The 16804-nt window shown below is 51.1% G+C and overlaps 1 protein-coding gene and 1 long non-coding RNA gene across 3 annotated transcripts; one reads left to right on the top strand and one right to left on the bottom strand.

Moving 5' to 3' along the window:
• Window positions 1-1807: 1807 nt before the first annotated feature.
• On the bottom strand, window positions 1808-12752 carry LOC129624540 (uncharacterized). Of its 2 annotated transcripts, XR_008701004.1 has the most exons (3): window positions 12477-12752; window positions 3136-3532; window positions 1808-2086 (listed from the first exon to the last, which is right to left on the bottom strand). It is a non-coding gene; the product is annotated as an uncharacterized LOC129624540 (long non-coding RNA). The 2 variants fall into 2 exon arrangements; XR_008701003.1 differs by lacking the exon at window positions 3136-3532.
• GJB2 (gap junction protein beta 2) lies at window positions 12121-15870 on the top strand. Its single transcript, XM_055542586.1, has 2 exons — window positions 12121-12216; window positions 15002-15870. Exon 2 carries the CDS (start codon window positions 15024-15026, stop codon window positions 15702-15704), a length of 681 nt encoding a protein of 226 aa, XP_055398561.1. The 5' UTR covers window positions 12121-12216; window positions 15002-15023; the 3' UTR covers window positions 15705-15870.
• The last annotated feature ends 934 nt before the right edge of the window (window positions 15871-16804 follow it).

Here is a 16804-nt window from a genome sequence, read left to right on the forward strand (position 1 = left end):
TAATTTTTCTTGCCATATAGCCCTGGCTAGAACCTCAGGCACTGTGTTGAATAGGAATGGTAAAAGCAGAAATTCTTGCTCCTGATCTTAAGGGGTAAGGTTCATTCTTTCACCACTAAGTATGATGTTAACTGTTGGGTTTTTGTTGATGCTTGCTATCAAGTTGAGAGAATTCTCCTCTATTCCTATTTTTCTGAGAGTTTGTATCATGAATAGGTGTGGAATTTTGTGGAAAAAACTTTTGCACTGCATGATATGATTGTGTGACTTTTTCTTTAGCCCATTAACATGATGGATTACCTTATCTTCATACAGAAACAACCTTGCATCCTTGAAATGAACCTCTTTGGTCACGGTGTGTGATCCTCTTTATATAGTCAATGAACAATTCATTTGCTAATATTTTATTAAGCCTTTTTACATCAACATTTGTGGGGGATACTGGTCTGTAGCTCCCCACACCCTTTTTTTTTTTTTTTTTTTTTTGCTGTCATTGTCTGGTTTGGTGTCCGGGTAACACCAGCAATACAAAACGAACTGAGAATGTTCTCGCCTCTTCTGTCTTCGGGAAGAGGTCATGCAGAACAGGTGTGATCCTTCTTTAAACGTTTGGTGGAATTTCCCAGTGAGACTATCTGGGTCTGGACATTTCTTGAGAGTTTTAAGAAACTCTCAAGAAATGTAATTAAGATTACACATTCAAAATCCTTAATAGTTAAAAGGATCTTCATATAATCTATTTCATATTTGGTGAGTGGTTTTTGAGAGAATGACCCAGTTCATCTAACTTGCAAGTCTATAAGTATAGAATTGTTTACAGTACTCCTTGTTATCCTTTTCATGTCCTTATGGCCTATAGTGACATGCCCTCTTGATGCCTGTTACTGGTAATTTATCTTCTCTCTCTTTCCCCCTTTGTCAGTCTTGCTAGAAGTTCATCAATTCTATTGATATTTCTGGCTCTTTGTTTCTTCGATTTGCTCTATTCTTCTTCTGTTTCAGTTTAATTGATTTCTGCTCTTTCCTTTATTATTTTCTTTCATTTTCCTTGGGCTTATTTTTCACTTTTCCATTTATTGAAATGGGATCATAGATGGTTGAGTCTTTCCTTCTTCACTCCTGTTTGCATTAATCTCCTCTCAACATACTTGTACTGTATCCCCAAAATTTTGATACAATCAATTTTTAATTTTCATTCAATACACTGTATCAACCCATGGTTTATTTAGAAGGGTGTTTTAGTTTCCAAGTGTTTAGAGATTTTTCTCTTTTCTTTCTTTCCATTTTTTATTGATTAATAATTGTTGATTTACACTTTGATTCCACTATAATCAGAGAACACACTACCGTTTCAATTATTTTAATGTTCTGAGATTTTTCAGTGGCCCTGTATTAAGCCCACCTTTTCCTTCTGATGTTTTGGTGCCTGTGGCCTCCCTAATTCTGGGGAGATGGCCCCTCCCAGGGCTGGGGAATTCCTAGAGACAGCAGACAACTCTTCTGTGATGTGCACTTTTCATGAGCCACTCACCAACCCCAAACCCTCTCCCACTCCTGCAACCTCCTCCCTCAGGCTGTCACTTGCCCGGCCAGTGCCCCCTGCCCTCACCTCCCCGCTGCCCTCATCACCCCAGGCCAGGCCCCAGCTGAGCCACCAGAACACTTCACATTGACCCACCCTCAGCCAGGCTGTCACCTGCCCTCCCCAGGACCACAGGCCAGGGCCTGCCTGGACTTCTATCCAGCATTTACAGCTATTGCTTTTTTTTGGAGTAAAGTACATTTATTTTTTATCTGATTTCCAGGATTTAAGTTTTACTTGGCTAGAAGAATAGGAAAAGTACATCAAGCACATTCCCGGAAGTGAAAATTCCCTTTTGAAACAGCAGCCAACCCGAGATCACTGAAGCCCAGGCAGCAACTCGTTCCTGTGCCTCTTTATGCTGCTCATTACCCTCCCCTTCTGGTCTCCTGCGAGTTTTTTTCCTCAGAATCTGGGTCATTTGTCTCCCAGAGTTTCTCACAGGCTGGACTTTGCAGATTGCATATTCATGGTGGTGTACATGGTCTTCCATCCTCATGTTTTCTACAATATAAACCAAGAGTTGACGTGACACTGGGGTTATTCCAGAGTCTCTCTTACTGGTGTCTCGGTGCTCCCGTATGGAGCATCCCTGAGGGCCATTTATGCCACCCCACCCCTCCCTCAGCCCCCCAGCCCCCACCCCCCTCCACTCCTCATCCTTCCCTCAGCCCCCTCCACCCCCACCCCTCACCCTCCACCCCCCACCCCTCACCCCCCTCCACCCCCCACCTCCCTCCTCCCATCTGTCCTCCTCCTTCCCAGGACACCTCCCACCGCAGGGTCACTGTGGGCTTTGTGCTCCAGGGTCCTTGCTTCTCCACTAGGGTGGGGGCTCTGTGCAGGGCAGAGCCAACCCTGCTCCCTGTACCCCCAAGACACAGTCCTTCACACCGCAAGCACTGGCGCTGGGCACCGAGCACTGAGCATGAGCACCAGGCACCAAGCAATGAATACAAGCACCGAGTACCAAGCACGAGCACTAGCATTGAGCACGAGCATCGGTGGGGGTGTGTGTGCAATCCGCTGGGGTCTTGCTCACAACCCTCTCTCCCCAGCTTGGGGGGCGGGGCTGTGGGAAGCTTGTCCCCCGCCCTCCTGAGGGGGACTGAGGTCTCAGAGAAGACCTCCCAGCCGAGCTGCCTCAGCACCCAGGACACCTATCTGCGGACATGGCCGCCCAAGGCCTTTTCAGATCACTGTCAGAGGGGACATAGGAGAAGTGACAGAATGCCTTGGAGCCATTCAGATGTAAGAGCACAACAGGAAACTCTCCACCGTGAGGAACTAAAGTTAACGGTGAAACCAAAGCCAAGAGTCTTTGTAAAGACGACATTGCAGACCTCAGAGACTCCATCATTAATCAACCTCAGAAATGTGAAGCTTCTTGCTAACCTAAATCATTTCTGGGTGTGATTTATTAGACAGACATGAAAATAATTTATTTCTAGCTTTTCTGCTATCATACTTGGATTTGGGGTTAAGGTGGTTTAAAATGTAGTTAGCACTCAGCTGTAAGTGAGGTTTCTTTGTATGCGGTTACCCTTACTCACCTCATTAGCTAAGAGATTAGCTTCTACCCAAAACATGAATACAACTGGAGAGAGTGTTGACGTTCAGAAAGAGGAAGACCTAAGTCAAGAAGGGAATTGGTTTTCTCTGGATGAACTTCAGCCCCGAAAGGACCTGGAATGGCCTGGATTCTGTTCTGGGGGCCGGGGGCAGGGGTGCCCAGGAGTCGTCAGGAGCCAACATCTGTGTTCAGTGCTCACACCACAGAGATGATCCTGGCCACGTGCCAGGCTCCTCCTCACCAGACGCTGGGGTCTGGGGCTTTATCCCATTGCGCCTTTGCCCTGGACGCCATGGTTCCGATCCAAACAGGAGGCAGACACTACGCAGGCAGAGTGGACATCGTAGGGTCAGGATCCGAGTTTCTCTGAAGCACGTCTGTCAAGACAGTGCCAAGTTCAGTCACAAAACCATGAGGACAAACTAACGTGGATCACAGACCACGGTTCCCACCTCTACTGGGACAGCCTCTCTGGCCCCACAGTCCGGGAATCTGCATGTTTAACAAGCTCTTGAGCTGGTTTTTACACGGCCAGCCTGGTTCCACCTTCCCACAGAGCAGTCAGACCTCAGTGTCATTCATAGCACCTGTCCCAGGGTCACTCCAGGGTCAAGTTCAGCCAGCCTAGGGTGGGGGGTCCTACATTCCCACCTCCCCTGCACAGGGAGCCTCATGCTAGACTCACAGACACGTGGAATTTCAGGCAGGAACAATTTCAAAAACAGTTGTATCCCATACCTCTGAGACCCTGGCACACAGGATGATAAAACCTGCACCCACCCGAGGGCCTGACTCTTCCCTTTGCAGCCCCATGGACAGAAGATGAGTCTGTCCTCCCAGCAGCTTCAGCAGCCAGTCCCACTTGTGGAGAGTGTCTTGGCTGTCCTGTCTCTGCCCTGGGAGGGTGTCCGGTGTGGTCACTCAGCACACACCCTGCGGGCGACCGGGCCCTCACTCTCTGCACAGATGAAACTGCACTAAAGCTGCTGAGAAGCGCTCTTGGGGAACTGCCGTCCTTCTTCATTCCTCGGAACCAGACCTCAGCCGCCCTTTCCTGCCAGCTCCTTTGCTTTGTTCTCTGACCGCTATCTGCTTTCTCCTCCCTTTCAAAGGGTTCTCCTTATCTTCCCCGACATAGGCAGGAGGTCAGGAGCCAAGTCCATCACGTGGTGACAGCCCGTCATCCCAGTTTGCCCTGGGTCAGGGGGCTGCGGCTCTGGCAGGTCCAGAGCCAGGGCCTGGTGGCAGGTGAGCCTGGGCCTGCGGTTTCAACCACAGTGGATGTCTGGACCACATCTTCCCTCGAGGATGGAGGCAGATGTCTCCCACAGCTGTCTCTTCCCCAACACTTATTCCCTCCTTTATCAAATCGAATCCCTTTAAACCCAGGAGGACTCTAATTTCTCTAGCTTCTCCTGCAAGCTGGGTGCTAGGCTGGACTAGAAATACCCTCTTGGAGTTATGTGATGAGGTAAACCTAAAGCATTGAGCACAGTTCAGGAAATCCAGCTACGTGTCAGTGGCTCACCCATTCACACTGGATTATACCCAGGGAGTCCTTCCTTTGTGTCTGTGCGTTCTGTATGTCAGTCACACAACCTAGTTAGTCGTTCAGATCCGTTACCTCTGCAACAGTCTATCTTTTCCTTTGGTAAACTGTAGGCAGGGACTATGTTGTTCCAAAGCCTAGCAACCTAATAACCTCGTGTGAAATGTCATGGAGCCTGTGAGGAAAGATGGATGTTTCCCACCAGATGATGCTCAGATCCTCCAGGCTGACCCACAGCATCTCCACCTCCCACCCACTGAACAGATGGAGCATCACTAAGGAGAGGGGGTCCAAGCGCCATCAGCACAGACCAAAGGCCACAAAGAAACAACAAAAGGCTGTATATTTATCTCTCCTATTTCCCACAGCACAGTAGTCCAACCCACACTTTTGACATTAAATACGTGATCCACTGAAACAGCTGACCCATGACTCCTGAGTATGCTGGACACCAGAGCATTATACGTGGCTCCTTTTTTAGACAAATAATTTTATTAAGTTTGTAAAAGATTCAATCAAATGGTGCTGCTGCTTCTCCTCCACCCCTGGAACCTATGTCCTCAGACCAGAGAAGAGCCCTGGAGAACCAAGTCTGATGGAGGCGGTCCGCTCCCAGCCTGAGAAGGGTCTGCAGTACCTGGGAGCCAAGCTTGGAGGAGGCCCAGGAGAGCAGGCAGCCGAGCTCGGGGCCTGGGGGTCTCTCCTGCTGTGACACCGCTTCCCCTGAGGCCACAGGGACTATCTTGTCACCCTGGGAATGACGAATCTACAACAGCAGGTACATTTTACCCTGGAGCCAGCACCCACGTGAAGATGAAAACACTCATGAAACAAACACTGCCTGAAACATGACTTAACTCTTATTAAGAGCACCATGTTCTGATTTTTCCTATTCTATTTCATTCCATTGTGAATGAAAGAAAGACATTTGTTTCCCAGTCTGTTGAGGAGCTGTTCACAGTAATGCTAGGACTTAAAGATACTCTTTGGCCCTGGATCCTCCGGGTGTCCCCTGGTCGAGTCCTACTAGTGCCATCTACTGGGCACTCTGGGTGTTACAAGTGCCTTTTTCCCAGCACTGGGGCTGCTAAGTCACCTCAGTCCTGTCCGACTCTGTGCGACCCCAGAGACAGCAGCCCACCAGGCTCCGTGGTCCCTGGGATTCTCCAGGCAAGAACACTGGAGTGGGTTTGCCATTACCTTCTCCAATGCATGAAAGTGATTTTGCAAAAATGAGATGAAATCAAAGAACTCAATACACCACTATGTACTTCTTCCCCCAAAGTAGAAAGGCTCTGAAACAGTTCAAGGAGAGGTTTAGGTGGGTGGCTAACGGACAAACCCAGTTCTCAATTCTAATATCAAAGACTCCATGTCCATTTCCCAAAGACGGCTTTCAACCAGAGAACAGATAGCCGCCTGGTGCAAGACTGACCTGGAACAAGTGGACTCCAGATAGCATCAGATTTAAACCAGAACAGTCCACATGAGCATTGCACAAAAATCTGCCAGGGTCCAGCAAACTCAGTTCACACCGGGACTCATTGCTCTGCTGCCCTTTATCAAACCTATGTCTCTCTCTTTTTTTTTTACTAAAGCAATCCTTATAAAGTGTTAGTTGCTCAATTTTATCCAACTCTTTGAGACCCCATGGACTGTAGCCCAGCAGGCTCCTCTGTCCATGGAATTTCCCAGGCAAGAATACTGCAGTGCGTTGCCATGCCCTTCTCTAGGAGTTCTTCCTGACCCAGGGATCGAACCAGGTGGCCTGCACTGAGCCACCAGGGTGCTGTGTGTGTGCTGTGTGCTAAGTCACTTCAGTCATGTTTGACTCTTTGGGACCCTATGGACCATAGCCGCCAGGCTCCTCTGGTCATGGGATTTCCCAGACAAGAATAGTTGCCATGCCCTCCTCCAGGGGATCTTCCTGACCCAGGGATCAAACCTGCATCTCTTGGGTCTCCTGCATTGGTAGATGGGTTCTTTACTACTAGCACCACCAGGAAAGCCAGTGTATTTACTAGATCCTAACTTATTCTAAGTTAGGGACCTCTTCAAGATGATATATAACACAATATTGTCCTAACACAACTAAAATGTACAACTCTCTTTTGTTCCTTTATGAGTTGTGCAGAGTTTCCATTTGACCAGTTCACCAGAGCTTACAGAATTTAATTTTTATATTTAATAGAAGTCAGTTCTCCCTACCAGTTTGCCTGGGGAGTTACAGCTTTGTATTCACTTCCTGCTGTTCAAGCTGGTTTTAGAAAAGGCAGAGGAACCAGAGATCAAATTGCCAACATCCGCTGGATCATGGAAAAAGCAAGAGAGTTCCAGAAAAATATCTATTTCTGCTTTATTGACTATGCCAAAGCCTTTGACTGTGTGGATCACAATAAACTGTGGAAAATTCTGAAAGAGATGGGAATACCAGACCACCTGATCTGCCTCTTGAGAAATCTGTCTGCAGGTCAGGAAGCAACAGTTAGAACTGGACATGGAACAACAGACTGGTTCCAAATAGGAAAAGGAGTACGTCAAGGCTGTATGTTGTCACCCTGTTTATTTAACTTTTATGCAGAGTACATCATGAGAAACGCTGGACTGGAAGAAACACAAGCTGGAATCAAGATTGCCAGGAGAAATATCAATAACCTCAGATATGCAGATGACACCACCCTTATGGCAGAAAGTGAAGAGGAACTAAAAAGCCTCTTGATGAAAGTGAAAGTGGAGAGTGAAAAAGGTGGCTTAAAACTCAACATTCAGAAAACAAAGATCATGGCATCTGGTCCCATCACTTCATGGGAAATAGATGGGAGACAGTGGAAACAGTGTCAGATTTTATTTTTCTGGGCTCCAAAATCACTGCAGATGGTGACTGCAGCCATGAAATTAAAAGATGCTTACTCCTTGGAAGGAAAGTTATGACCAACCTAGATAGCATATTCAAAAGCAGAGACATTACTTTGCCAACAAAGGTTCGTTTAGTCAAGGCTATGGTTTTTCCTGTGGTCATGTATGGATGTGAGAGTTGGACTGTGAAGAAGGCTGAGTGCCAAAGAATTGATGCTTTTGAACTGTGGTGTTAGAGAAGACTCTTGAGAGTCCCTTGGACTGCAAGGCGATCCAACCAGTCCATTCTGAAGGAGATCAGCCCTGGGATTTCTTTGGAAGGAATGATGCTAAAGCTGAAACTCCAGTACTTTGGCCACCTCATGCGAAGAGTTGACTCATTGGAAAAGACTCTGATGCTGGGAGGGATTGGGGGCAAGAGGAGAAGGGGACGACAGAGGATGAGATGGCTGGATGGCATCACTGACTTGATGGACGTGAGTCTGGGTGAACTCCGGGAGTTGGTGATGGACAGGGAGGCCTGGCGTGCTGAGATTCATGGGGTTGCAAAGAGTCAGACACGACTGAGCGACTGATCTGATCTGATCTGATCTGATTCACTTCTGACCAACACAAGCTCTTGATACAAATACATCTGGAAACATCTTTGTATTTTCTCCACAGTTTGCAAACAAGAACTACACAATGCATTTGCCAGTAGGAGCATGTACCCATCCAGTAAGGCCAAGGAAATCAACTTGTTTACCACTTCCTTGCAACCAACACATCCAACAATTTAAACTTCCCCCAAATAGTTTATGTATGAACATAAGAATAGAGTGCGGGGGAATTCCCTCCTGGTCCAGTGGTTGGGACTCTGCGTTCTCACTGCCAAGGGCCTGGGTTTGATCCCTGGTCAGGGAATTAAGATCACACAAGCCATGTGGTGGGGGGCTCCCCTTGCCCCCACAAATAGTATGAGGAAAACGGAAAGGCCTTTAACAGTTTCAGTCACAACTCAGAAGTTGGAATTTTTATGACTTTAATTTGAAAGTGAAGAAAACAATTAAATAGTGATATCTGAAGTCTTTTTCTGTTCTACTTACTTGGAATGGAACAGTTTGTCTTTTTCCCCAAAATTATTTGACATTAACAATTTTCAGGGTGTACAAGTGAGGGTGTGGGTTGCTAAATATGGTGCAGAGATAAATCTTAGTGTGATGCTGTTCTCCTGGGATAATTATCCACAAAACTGTGAAAGGATCACACCAGGGCCATTCCTGCTTTAAAATGATATTATCATATGTAAGTCATTATTAACTAATTACACAGAGACTCCAGGGCTTCTTAATATCTGCCCATCTGAGGGTTGAATTTTCCCTTTTTGCCAATTATTAATATGATTAATATTTCAACAGCAAAGTCAAGAAAGTGCAGACCAATAGCTAATGGCTTATAACCAACAGCTCAGAGACATCCAGCGACCCCCAAGCTGCCAAGAGTTAAGGCAGGGCGCCCACCTCTCACAAGTCCCTTCTTGTCTGGAGCATTTCTGATATCACCTACATAGGATTTGTGAGTCAGAAATTTCACTGACACATTCTTTACCTGCATTCAGAGCATCCTCCCCAAGGGAAGTTCCGGGGGCTGCCCCATCAGGCAGCTGGCAGGCAATCATTCATTACAATATGTTAAGAAATCCATATTTGTCTCACACTGATTTCTTGCTCAATAGCAACTTTTTTGGTTTACTGATAAAAACAACTGTCAAATTAAAATATCAAATAGCTTTTCTCATTAGCATTTCCCTTTACAGCCTGACAATTGCACAAAGGTTCAGCTCAATTGTGAACACCTGGGATTTGACTGCTTGCTACAAAGCATGTATGTGAAATCCTTCATCAACGCAGCGCTGATACTGTGAAGTGACAGGTGCGCACCAGTTAGTCATTAATAGTTACTCAGTAAGGAAGGGCCTCGGAGAAGGCAATGGCACCCCACTCCAGTACTCTTGCCTGGAGAATCCCATGGATGGAGGAGCCTGGTAGGCTGCAGTCCATGGGGTTGCTGAGGGTCGGACACGACTGAGCGACTTCACTTTCACTTTTCACTTTCATGCATTGGAGAAGGAAGTGGCAACCCACTCCAGTGTTCTTGCCTGGAGAATCCTAGGGACGGGGGAGCCTGGTGGGCTGCCGTCTATGGGGTCGCACAGAGTCGGACATGACTGAAGTGACTTAGCAAGGAAGGGCCTTGCCATCCCTGGAAAGGGCCAGTCCTCCATATCAGCTTCATTTGAGCCCTACCCCGGAGACACCAAGCTCTTCCATCAGACTCCAAACCTATCCTCTATTGTGTTCGGTGCCCAGTAGACAAGGCCGGAGAGGTGCACCCATCAGGCTGGGGAGGCCGGAGCTGAGGTCAGGGTGGGGGTAGGCAGCCTTCTCCGGGGGCTGTTATATTCAAAATGAAGACCTGAACCCAGGGTCACAGGATGAAGGCTTATTTTCAATGTTTATGTATAACACAGTAATGCTTTTAACCAAAAATAATGCAGCAACATGAGTGTACTGTTCGCAAAATAATTACAGGATTTATAAAGAAAAATGATTAACCCCTGGTGTGATCTGCTAAGTGCATACCCATCTAAGATCATGTGATGGTGACTCCACGTGTCCAGACCTGAGACCCTGTTCAATCACTTCCTCTTCCCCTTCTCTGCTCTGGAGGACACAAATACCTCCAGGGGATTTCCTGCTCCACTGGAATCCAAGTCTGGTTGGGAAGAAAGCACCCACACACAGAAAATAACAAAAGTCACAACAAACAGAAGGAAATCAAGTGCTGAGTTGTAATTAAGAGTTAAGAGCTGTAGGCATTCTAACTATAAAACCCAAAACGCAGAGTGGCTAGATATACAATTAGCCAACAACCCGGCAGTCATTATGCAAATCAGGAGAATAAGTCAGGGAAAACAGGAAAGGAAGCTGAACGGCAACCTGCAATCTTGCTACAGACACAAAAAGCCAGGAGAAATTTGTCAGTGGGAGAAAGCGAATCAACTTTCAATCTGCAAGCCACCTTTACCAGCTGGCTTTCTACAAAGATGCCAGATCCTTCCTTCACTCCAATGTGAGACCCCCCCCATAGAGCGCTGCCCCTGACCACCTGAAGGGTGGCCTCAGGCTGCGGGTGGGCAGCGAGCTCTCCCCCAGCCACCCGCCTTTGCCGTCATTTCCAACCTGCCGATTCAGCACATCTCTCAGATGGGCCTTCCTGGACTTCCTCTGTTCGTGAACACTCCCTCCCGAACTAAGACCTTGGGCAGCAAGGTCGGGTAGTGACCGCGGGACAAAGTCAGGTTCCCCAGGCAAGAAAGGCCCAAGCTGGCCCGTGGCGATGGGGTACAAATTTTACAAGGAAAAGTCAATATCTTTACGCCAGTGTTAGCACTCATGGGAAACTCATTTGTAAGGCCAGATCTGCCCTGTCAGGGTGAATCATCTCTGCTCAACTTAAAGACGACTCAAGTAAAGCGGAGGTGGGAGAGAGCACGCCCGCACCTCGCGGCGGCCCTCTTTGAGGGAATCCTGGAGCCAGATCCTGGCCCCCACTCCCACCCCTCATGCTGGACACAAGTTCCCAGACCCGGCCCAGTCTTGCGATTTTAATTCTCCATCCGCTCTGTCCGTGGACCTCAGAATACCCAACCACAGGGGAACAATGAACCCTGTAATCCGAGATCAGGCTTCCGGGAGAGGAGCCGGCTCCCCAGGATCGTCTCCTGAAACCCCAGCCGCGCTCCCCTTCCCGGCGAGTGTGCAGGGCAGGGGTTTGGGGACTTCATTCGTGGCGGCCCCCCAACCCCGAGTTGGGTAACGTCCTCGCGATTTCTCGGCCGTGGGAGGCGGAGAACACCGGCAGGGCCCCGAGCACCCTCGCTGGGGCGTAGGCCTGGATGCGCCCGCAGGGTCTCCCCACCACCGCCAGCCCCGGCCTTCGGCGCATAGTTGAGGGATCGAGTCACACAGGAAACTCAAGGAGACGTTTGTTAAGTCTGCCTGTGAGGTTTGGGGGAGAAACAAGCAGGCACTCGGCCAAGCGCAGCGCTGCCCCTCCTCGCCCACCGCGAACCCACATTCCCAGGAGGGAAGCGGCCCGGGCGCCCGCGCGCCGGCAGAGCCTCGGAGGTAACGGCCCTCCGCGCCTGAACTCTCTCTTCAACTATTTTGCAGTAATTAATTAATTAAATCCGAGTTTTGACCACCACAGCACTCTAGGACCCGTCCAGGCAGAAACCACAGTAACAGCAACGGCACCAAACCTTCACACACACTTCACTTCACACACACACACCCCCAACCCCGCGCCCGAGACGCTGGGAACCCCAGCCTCACGGCGCTCGGGCGGGGGAAAGCGCCGCGGACCCCCGGCGGCGCGCCCCGCCCCTCGGCGCTGGGGGCGGCCGGACGCCGAGGAGCCGCCCCCTCCGGACTTTCTCAACACCTCTCGGGAGGAGGCGGGGTGCGGGGCGCGGTTAAAAGGCGCCGCCGGTCCAACAGGTGTCGAAGGCCCGAGCGCCCCGCGCGCCGCGCTCTCAGGACTCAGGCACCCCCGCGATCCCCGCAACTCCCTCGCAGCCGCCGCGCGTTCCGCCCGTGCGCCCCGCTCCCACTGGTAAGGCCGGCGCCCACTCTCGGCTGCCCCCAAAGGCAGGGGGCTGTGGGACCCCTCGGGGAGAGGGACCTCGGAGAGGGAGCCTGGGACCACCAGGGACTGTGGAGCCCCTCGGAGAGGGACCCCGGGACCGCCAGGGGCTCTGGAACCCTGCGAGGAGGGACTCGGGTCCCCAGGCTGCACCCGGCGCGCACCGAGGCCCCGCGCCCGGGCCAGTGGCCACAGCGGCTCTGGGCTCCGGGCGGGAGGCGATCGCGAACCTGTGGCCGGAGCTCCTCGGGCCGAGTCTGGTGCGCAGCGCGCGGTCGAGCGGGAGCAGGGCCGGGAGCGGACAGGTGCGCGGACTCGCCCGGGGTGTTCGCTGCTCCTCCGGCAAGGCTGGCGCGGCCGCCGGGCTCTTCACCCGGAGCCTCCGGTCGCCGGAGGTTTCGCTCAGAAAGAAAACGCGGTCTCGGGCTTGAAGCGGAAGCTCAACCTGCAGGAAGCTGACCTTCCGCGGCCGAGCGGGAGCCCAGCGGCCGGCGTGGCCTCTTTCCCTCGCCGAGCTCGAGTTCCGAGCTGGGCTTCCAAGCGCAGTCGTGGGGGCGGCTTTCGGGGCGCCGGTTACACACGGGGAGCCTGCTTCGGGGCTCCCCCGCCTGCCGGGGCCCAGGCCTCACCGTCCTCCCACATCCTGAGAGCTGACCCCACGCCCCCCGTCTCTAGATGCGGTGACAGCCGCGTCCCCATCCCCTCTTTGAGTCGGGGGCGGGGTCTGTGGAGACAAGGGCCACCACCCAAAAAGTGAGGGTTGAGGAATTAACGGGTGAAGGACTCCTGGTGACCTTTCTACAACCTGTGCCTCACCCAGCAGCGCCCCCCACCCCCTCACAAGGTCGCCCCTCCGCCCACCGGGCAGGTGGTGTGGACAGGTCAGGAAGGGCAGGGGTCAGTGCCGGGATGAATGTTGAGTATGCTTTTGTCCAGCCTGGTCACCAGGCCAGCCCTCCTCTCCTGTCACCCTGTCCCATGGGGTCAAACTTTAATTAGCTCCTCTGCCTCAGGGATTTTTGGACAGGAAGCTGCCGCCCAACCAAGAGCTTTTACAAAAGGACAAGGATGGAGAGTTTACTTTCCACTTTATTTTCTGAACATCAGCCGCTGGTTGACTGGTTAGAGGAATGCGGGTCCTGGGCTGGCACCCACCCCACACCGAATCTTTAGCCAGATGCACTGATACAAGTCACACGGGCTGTTTCAGAGAGTGTCCTGTTGGCCCTTAGTAAATGAGGCCGAGAAGTGGAGGGTCTGATTTCACAGGGACAGTGGTCACGCTGCCAGCCAGGACGGGCCAGCTCAGAGGAACCCAAGGCCTCCAGGCCATCTGTGTTCAGGGTCAGGGCTGAGCCTTTTCCAGGTGACATTTCCCTCTTTCAAGCCAAGCTGCCCAAGTGTCTCAGTGCTCATAGCTCTCCTGTCCTGACTTTCTCGAGTCTGGGCTGCCTCCTCTGAAGGAGTGACCATGGATGGTTTCAGCCAGGCCTGGGTGCCCCAAGCAGTGCCCCATAGGCGGCTGGGTGATCAGACTGCCCCCCCCCAACCCTGGCTACTCGGGAAGTCCAGCGGGAAACAGGACCCGACTTGCTCAGAATAAGGAGAACACTAAGCTTTTAAGCAAGAAGAAGCACTGAGAACCAGTTCGGAAGGTGTAGACACAGATTACTCATCAGATTGTGGAGGGTGGAGCCTTGTTATAAGAGGCTTGATTGAGACAGACGGGTGTGACTGCACGTAAATGAAGACAGTTCATACCCTGCGATGAGAAGGCCACCAGCTCCTGGAGGCGAATGCCCGGGCTCCCCAGGTCCTCTCCAGCGAGCAGCATGTCACCTGGCAGCGTCCACATTGACCCTCAATACCGTGAGGGTGCCCGCGACGGCCAGTCCCTGGGGACTCACTGAGTTAAGCTTTCATTTATTTTCTTATGATGCATCTCTTTAGAAGCACGTCTAAATTAAAACCATAGCCACAATAAAAACGCACCATCTGAACAGTTTTCAAACCTGAGTACTGGCTGACTGGTCAGTCCCAGCAGGACAACGAGAACCCCAGCCCTCACACAGAGCGCACACAGAAACCCAGGCACACACTGGCTCTTCCCTAAGGAAGGACCGTTTCTAACTGGCTCCCTTTTGTACAGGGAAAGGACGTGAAACCCATTGGGAAATGTTAAACATGAATTTTACCCTTGGGGACAGTCATTTCGCCACTGCATCCCATGTCCAGAAAACTGAAATAACTTAAGGAAGGAGGTGCTATGGGGAGACATGGCCTCTTGGCCTTGAAGGTGACGTCGGCCCCAGCAGGCACGAGCCCAGAGTACCATCCAGAGCTGGAGGCCAGCAAACACTTGGGGGTGCTGAATGCCGCTGGAGGGTCAGGGAGACCCGAACAGGGGGTGTCTGCTGAGGGTTTGGTCAGCACACCCAGGGCCCTGGGTCAGTGGGCACATTTGCTGGGGTGCTCCCTCCCCACCCCATGAGTTGATTGTGCTGAAGACTGGGTGCGTTACTGGGGTGAGTACACCCCTCTTTACTAGAGAACAGAGAATGCATCCACGGTCGACTGCCTGCTGCACAGCAAACCCCATGGCAAGCCTGGTTGCTCTTGTTTCCCCTTGTTGAGGGAGGCTATGTAAGAACTGGCCCTTTGAGATGGCTGGAGCTCATGGGCCAGCCCCCCTGAGCCTCCCCAAGCCGGTCCCACATGCTTACCCCATGTTGCTCTGTGTCACTCTCTTTTCCAGCACAAGCCGCCCAAACGAGACGATGGACTGGGGCGCACTGCACACGATCCTGGGGGGTGTGAACAAGCACTCCACCAGCATCGGCAAGATCTGGCTGACCGTCCTCTTCGTCTTCCGAGTCATGATCTTGGTGGTGGCCGCCAAGGAGGTGTGGGGGGATGAGCAGGCCGACTTCGTGTGCAACACCCTGCAGCCCGGGTGCAAGAACGTGTGCTATGACCACTACTTCCCCATCTCGCACATCCGGCTCTGGGCGCTGCAGCTCATCTTTGTGTCCACGCCCGCCCTGCTGGTGGCCATGCATGTGGCCTACTACAGGCACGAGAAGAAGCGCAAGTTCATCAGGGGAGAGATAAAGACCGAGTTCAAGGACATTGAAGAGATCAAGAAGCAAAAGGTCCGGATCGAGGGTTCTCTGTGGTGGACCTACACGGGCAGCATCTTCTTCCGCGTCATCTTCGAGGCTGCCTTCATGTATGTCTTCTACGTGATGTATGATGGCTTCGCCATGCAGCGCCTGGTGAAGTGCAATGCCTGGCCCTGCCCCAACACGGTGGACTGCTTCGTGTCCAGGCCCACAGAGAAGACCGTCTTCACGGTCTTCATGATTGCAGTGTCTGGAATTTGCATCCTGCTCAATGTCACTGAGCTGTGTTACTTGCTGATTCGATTTTGTTCCGGAAAGTCCAAAAAACCAGTGTAACCATAGTGGTCACCATGTTTAGATAAAAGAGGAGTGCGATCTGTGCTTGGCCGTGGGGCACAGTCAGCCGGCAGTACCCCCCCCCACCCCGCCCCGGGTACAGCTCGGCTTCAGGGCCACCTTTGACCCCCTCCCCAGTAGATCGCACATGCAACCCCAAATGCCTCCAGAGTCTGTGCCCCCCACCCCACCCCTGAAAGTGTCACATTGAAGGCAGACTCAGAGCCTCTGCCGCTTTTCTCTAAAACCAGTCCTCTTGGGGCAAAGCTGGCCCGGGTGGCCATGCCTATTTAGGCAAAGGACATGGCGTTTGTCTCCGTTTCTTTGAGGAAAGGAGAGAAACGCCAGGGCCTGAAGAGCACAGGGTCTGGTTGATCCACTTAGGGCTCTCTTTGCCATTTCCCCTGCATTAAAGGTGAACACAGAGAATCTTGGTTCTTTTATTTGCTTTGACGTTTCAGTCCTCCCATTAGGGAGTGGACGCTCTCCCTAATGCTTCAAACTCTGTTACACGTTTTTTAAGTGAAAATTTAAAATATGACGTGTTCTTTTGATCTGCAAGGAACCATTCATTATAGGTTCCTCTTATTTCAAAGGCTCAGATTATGATATGTAAACGGGGTATAATTAGATGCTCTTGTTGAATTTAACTATGGCCTTTCAGGTGTGAGTGGTTTGCACTGCCCCCAAGAGGCTGTCCATTGTGTGACGTGTGGTGTGTGCTACAGGAACGCATTTCAGCTTCCCTCATTGAAACAGACTAGGGCTTCTAATAGTTGGCGATGGCTTCTGATAGCAAACAGCCTCGTTTCAAAAGCTTAGATGTGATTTTGCATGAGGAATGAAGACTTTATATACCACGAGTTACTACCAACGGTGGGGTGGTTCAAGACACCCTGAGCTTCCTTACGATGGTGCTTTTCCACTCCCACGGGTAGAACGCTGATTACAGAGATTGCTTGGGACTATTTTATTGCCACAGTATGATTTAATGGTGCAGAAAAAAATGGAAAATTGAGGGGGAAGGGGCAGTAACTGTTTCTAAAAAAGAGGTGTAAAAACTAGACTCTAAATTCTGATAATTAAAAATGAGTTTCATC

This window comes from Bubalus kerabau, chromosome 12 (assembly GCF_029407905.1).
Source record: "Bubalus kerabau isolate K-KA32 ecotype Philippines breed swamp buffalo chromosome 12, PCC_UOA_SB_1v2, whole genome shotgun sequence".
NCBI lineage: Eukaryota > Metazoa > Chordata > Mammalia > Artiodactyla > Bovidae > Bubalus > Bubalus kerabau.